The following is a 6,000-nucleotide window of genomic DNA, read 5'->3' as shown; positions in this document are numbered from 1 at the left end:
TGCCAGTCAAACAACGATCAATTAAGTTTCACTCCTTTGGCTTGTTGATGCTTACATTGGCTCTGCTCCAGTAAATTACTGAATTTTACCACAGCGGATGGCTGGGATGTTAATTGTAATTTCCCCTCACCTTCTCTGTACGTAAATGTTACAATGAACAAGGAGATTACTTCTTTTATTCTCTATATATGCTCTTCCTTCTAATAGCCCCTCTATTTCCAACCCCTTTGTTCCCACAGATATGACCAAAGACAATTTTGGCCATATGGCTCACAGCAGAGTGTGGTGGCAGTGAACCTGTAATGGAACAAAGGTGTAAAGTAGGTGATGAACAAATATATTGACAGCACCATACTGTACAGTGTTCTGATATGTCCTGCATCTGTTAGACATATGAGAAATGAATGGAGGCTACACTTGTGTTGTGTTGGGAAGACATATGATAGTGGTACTAGAAAAAGTATTCTTTACCAAGGATGACTTAGATGAGAGGGGATAGTTGTCCTCTTTAAGATAATCTTTGGTAAGCTTTAAGAGCTTAACAAATTTTGGGTTTATTAAATTAGATCCATTGCTGTATTCAACACAGTGGCAGAACTCTGTGTGAGTTCAATTCACCAAAGATATTATTGAGGTGCTATTATGATATAATCTTTCAGACCCAAGAGGGGAAAAAATCACTGGTTACCTTCCTCCTCCAAGGGGTTCAAAGGTCAGCTACAGAACAGCACTCATGGAGTTACTATAGATTCAGGATAGTGCTCAAGGTTACTTGAACAGAGTCGATGTTTACTGACACACAGAGAAATGAATCTGAGCCCTCAGGTAGCACGTCAAAGAATCACCACAAAATCTTATGTCCCTCTTCCATGCAATGATGCACAGAAGTGATAAAGGCTTATGTGTTAGTGTGTGTGTGTGTGTGTGTGTGTGTGTGTGTGTGTGTGTGTGTGTGTGTGCGTGCGTGCAAGTGCAACCTCGACACTCACTTGGTTCTGTTTGAGCGTAGAGACCAGTTTCTGCAGGGTGATGTTCTCCTCCTCCAGCTCTGTGTAGTCTTGCAGCAGCCTGGTCTCTCTGAACTTGTACTCCTTGATCTCCTCCCTCATCCTGCTCCTCTGAAGCTCCAGCGTCTCATTGCTCTGGAACAGAGACACAAGCGGACAGGAGAGGGGATGAGAGAAACGGCAGGGGAGCCAAGGGTACAATGAGGAGGTAGAAGAGAGGGGAGAACAGAAGGATGGAGAGAACTGATCAGTGTGATGTTATTCAAAACCATAGCCAATCTAGCCTATCACTGAATAAACCAAGAAAGTCAACTGATGGCTACTTTTAATGTGATTATGATGTATGAAAATAGAAAGAACATTATCAGTACTGTTCTATACTGGAAGTGGGGAATGACGACAGAGAGAGATGGACAACACTACAGAACATGAAGAGGGATATTTCAATTGACCTTTCGCAAAGTCCCGCCCCCCTTAGTTACTGTTGCTATGCCCGTCAAGCATTTCAGAACTATCCAGGAAGTAGCCGGAAAACACCAAAACATGAAGGAAGAAAACAGCGCATTGTGTAGGTAAAAGTAACAGTAATAATACGTTAGCTGTATTAGCTATCAATAATAGCTAGTAGCAAGCTTAGCTTGGAGCAGACAGGTATTTTTTGTTGATTTTGGATGGATTAAGCTGGCCATGGGGTCTGCTATACTGCGAAATCTATTGCCGACATTGCACTTCTTGCGTTCTGGGTTTCGGGAAGGGAAAGAAAATTACACCCCCTCCAAACTTTTCAGATATCTAGTATCCGGTTTGCAGATCCCATACCGTTGCACACCGTTTCAGCATTTTGTTGTGTTTGAAAGCTTGACGGACCGTTGCTAAGGTAGGATTGGACAAGCACCGTTCTGGGGCGGTACTTTGCGAAAGGTCAATTCTGAAATTAGGTTGCGGGTTAGGCTAACACAACCCCATCTTTTTAAGACAGCAGTCATTTGAATGGATGGTTATAAATGTGCAGACACACCAATGTACACACACACACACACCACAGAAATGACACACCAACATCCACACACTTCCCACCACTAATGTCCCAAGGACGAGACACTGGTTGGAAACCAGTCACCTCTCCTGAATAAAAATGCAATGACTCGACAGTCTCTAATTTCTTTTGGGTCAATTGTATCACAGACACAGTAGTGAAAAACTTTAATATGTGCCAGATCAGACACACATCAACCTCTGACATAAATGTGTTGTGTAAGTGGGTTACTTGGCAGAACATGGAACATAAAATATAAGGCCAAACGACCAATGACCATATGGCTCTAAAAGACAAGATCATACAGTACTTCAAGGTAGAAACAGGCAGGTATCTGTACTATGCTTCTCTAATAAGATGTGTAACAGTTAAATGCCTACAGTGAGAGGAATGAATTCCTTGCAAATAAAAGTGAGGATAAAGAATTGGGGGGCGGGTCAGAAATCTGATTTTGAGAACAGCAGCTGGAAGCAGGATTGTTGGACAGTAGTTCTTGTATAGGCCAAAGATTATCCATAATTGCAAATGGGGTCAGAAATGTCAAGTAGATAATCTCTTTGTTATCAGAAAGAAGATTTCCTTATATGTGCATGCTGCTGTGAGGAAAAGTGTACAATATAATCCAACTCCAATCCTTATATTGTGACTGTAGCTTTAAGTCGCAGCAGGCATGGCGTGTGTGTGTGTGTGTGTGTGTGTGTGTGTGTGTGTGTGTGTGTGTGTGTGTGTGTGTGTGTGTGTGTGTGTGTGTGTGTGTGTGTGTGTGTGTGTGTGTGTGTGTGTGTGTGTGTAAGCATTGGGGATGCGGGCTAGGAAACAATTCAGGAACTATTTCTGTTGCTAGGTGCCCCTCAATAATAATAGATTTTAATATTGTTTGACATGTCAGATCTGTCCAAGCGGATCCTTGTTTTCGACATTCCCAGTTCTCAAAATAAAAACTCATCTCCTCGTCTCTCCTCCTCTTCCTTTCATCAGCGAAGCTGCTGAGGGGCTGGCTCCTAGGCTGCCTGTGGCGCGCTACACATATGGTATTATTGCTGACCTAGAGATAATGCCTGTACAGGACTTCCTGTAGGACACAGGCCAGGAAACATGAAGGGAAAAACGACTCATGACTGGGTACCTACGATATATGGCCTCTACTAGCCTTAAACATCGATACATTTGGAAGAGGACCATGAATGGGGGTGAACGCTTCTGCAGTCATAGAGGTGGGGTGCTTTGGTAATAAATGAGAACTGGATTGACACAGAGGGGCTGAGGTCAATTTTGGACAAGTAAAAATGCTGATACTATCAACTACACGCTGAAGGAAATGGAGCTTCACCAGACCTGCACTTAGAATCTGAGTGACCTTTGTAGTTGCAAGGAGTGTAGTCTTGTGAAGCCATACGGCAAGATGATAAAATGCCTTGGTGGTCCGAGAAAGTTTCATTTCCGTCTTTTGTCATTTCCTTTCTGTTGATTTTGATTGGCTGTACTGGCTGTCAATCACTGGCACTTTGAAATATGGATTATCTCACCACACGCACCTAATTTTGTTTTGGATGGCATTTTCAACTTCAGCAAAAGATGTAAGATTCAGATTTAGGCTCAGTGTTAACACTAGTCTGTAAAACACATAGAATTACTGACATGAAGCCACTATAAAAGTTATGCAAACAGTATTTCATAAAAGGCAGTGATGCGTTTGCTCTATTTTGATTTGTCAGCCTCTTTTGTTTTCCCCGCCCTCTTTTGCCTGAAACAAATAGAGAAGTTCAACAGGGTCTTAACACTCATATAACAGACCCTGGTAGTGGCTGCAAAGACTGACAAACAACACCCTTTTATTAAACAGGTGTGAAGCAAGTACATGTCATGACATGTGAAAGACTTTTCCTCTCCTAGCCGTTGTCTCGCCTCATTACATATTTGTGTCAGTGCTGGTATTAGGGCTGAGCTGGGTATTAAATGCACCGGATTAGAGGCCAATTATCAGTCAGTGAGGCTCTATAGAGGCTGGGCAGATCAGGGCTCCATCGACTGGGGTCAGGGACAATGCAGCACACAACACTGGCAATGTCCTCGCCACAGGACACGTAACTTCAGGGCAGAGGTGTAAAAAAAAAAAACAGGTCCAGAAAGTAAAAGTCCTAACTGTTTATTTGCTCAACCTGTGTATTATAACACCTCTGCTTTAGGGTGACCTGGGGTTTACAAGCACATGCTATGTTTGAGTGGAATAATGTTCACAGCACACTGGCAACCATAGCAGAGGTCCTTCATCTTGTATTTATCACTCCTTACTCCCCATTATCCCTCACTAGCTGCTCAGGATGGGCATCATTTACATTTTTTTTCTGATACCAGTGCTAAAATGGCACATTTAAGACAGTATCGGCGCCTAAATGGTGCCTGAACCGAAAACTGAACCGATACTCTCGTTAAAATATAGAGCAAATAACAACATGAAGGACCTGTTTTTTATTGCAAAGATAAAGATACTGATCAATATTAACTCTTCTTAAATATTAATAAAATACTGATGATCATTATATACAAAACATTTAATTGAATGTCCCATATTAGAATCTTTTTGGGTAAAATCAATGACACGTGTCCATTTTGCTTTGAGGATTTTGACCCAGTTTGACATGTTAGCTGGTTTAATGGCTCAAAAATCTGCTGTCACTTATTGCTGACAGGGCAAGTGAACCTGACGTGAAGGCATGTGATGAGGTCAGAGGTCACACAAAGCCATGTTTTATTTGCCTGTAACCTTGGTCTCAGAGCACCAGAGGGAACTGGAAAACAGTGAATGGATATTTCAATTGGCAGCTCAGACATCATAACGAGACACCGAAATCTGCATTACGTTTTGGTCCGATAGGTATCGGTTGTATGGGAATGAGTGCAATAGCAGTAGGCTGTAGAGTTTCAATCCCCAACCCTCGTCGCTGCAACATGGATTTCTTAATTGAATTGTTTTCAATTTTTATGCTCTAGTAATGGTATATTGTTATTAACATTTTATCACAAATAGTGTATCTCAATTCAATTCAATTCAATTCAATTGTCATTAAAAACAATGTGCAGGCACATATTAAAAATGAAATGAGGGCTGTGGCTTCACCAAACAGTGCAAGACAGACACAGACAAACACAGCAAACACAGTATAAGATATACACACATGAGGACCAAAAGCTAAAAATAAGTAAAAAAAAAAAAAGAAAAAAAAAGAGCTGGAGTACAAAATATTTAAAAATATCTACAGACATTCAGTGGGTAGTCAGGTTCAGGTGGGCAACAGCTTGTGGAAAGAAGCTGTTTTTGAGCCTGGTAGTGTGGGCTCTGAGGCTCCTGTAGCGCCTCCCAGAGCAGGGGGGAGAACAGTCGATGGTTGGGGTGGGTGGGATCTCTGCTGATGCTCAGACCCCTTCGAAGGCAGCGTTTGTGATAAATGTCTTTTATGGCTGGGAGCTGGGTACCGGTGATATGCTGGGCCGCCTTGACGACCCGCTGCAGAGCTTTCTGGTCTACTGAGGTGCAGTTGCCGTACCACACTGAGATGCAGATGGTCAGGATGCTCTCTATGGTGCAGTGGTAGAAGTTGGTGAGAATTTTGGGGGGTAGACGGGCGTTCCCCAGCCTCCTCAAGAAATGCAGGCATTGTTGGGCCTTTTTCACAAGGGCCTGGGTGTTTAATGTCCACGAAAGGTCCTCGCTGATGTGGACTCCAAGGAATTTGACTGACATTTGCTTGCATTTTATCAATGACAATCCTAATGGCACTCAACCGGGGACTTGTGAGTATCCCCACACCCACCTGGCACCTGTTACCTTGGCCAACTCTGGAAAAGTAATGAGTCTAGCCGCTCTCCAGGAATTTGGTATCAGAGCCCATGCTATGTGTGGAGGTGAGCCCAACTATATCTAGTTGGTACCGCTCCACCTTCCGCATCAGCTCAGGC

At 42.9% G+C, this 6,000-nt stretch overlaps 1 protein-coding gene across 5 annotated transcripts in view; it reads right to left on the bottom strand.

Moving 5' to 3' along the window:
* Positions 1-6,000, bottom strand: part of bicd1a (bicaudal D homolog 1a) — a 104,756-nt gene that overhangs the window by 8,901 nt on the left and 89,855 nt on the right. For all 5 annotated transcript variants that reach the window (XM_056281593.1, XM_056281592.1, XM_056281594.1 and 2 more), the window contains exon 3: positions 990-1,142. In XM_056281593.1, the coding sequence (XP_056137568.1) occupies positions 990-1,142 (153 nt within the window). The remainder of the gene's footprint in view (positions 1-989; positions 1,143-6,000) is intronic.

This window comes from Lampris incognitus, chromosome 6 (genome assembly GCF_029633865.1).
Source record: "Lampris incognitus isolate fLamInc1 chromosome 6, fLamInc1.hap2, whole genome shotgun sequence".
NCBI lineage: Eukaryota > Metazoa > Chordata > Actinopteri > Lampriformes > Lampridae > Lampris > Lampris incognitus.
This window is presented reverse-complemented; position numbering and strand designations above follow the sequence as displayed.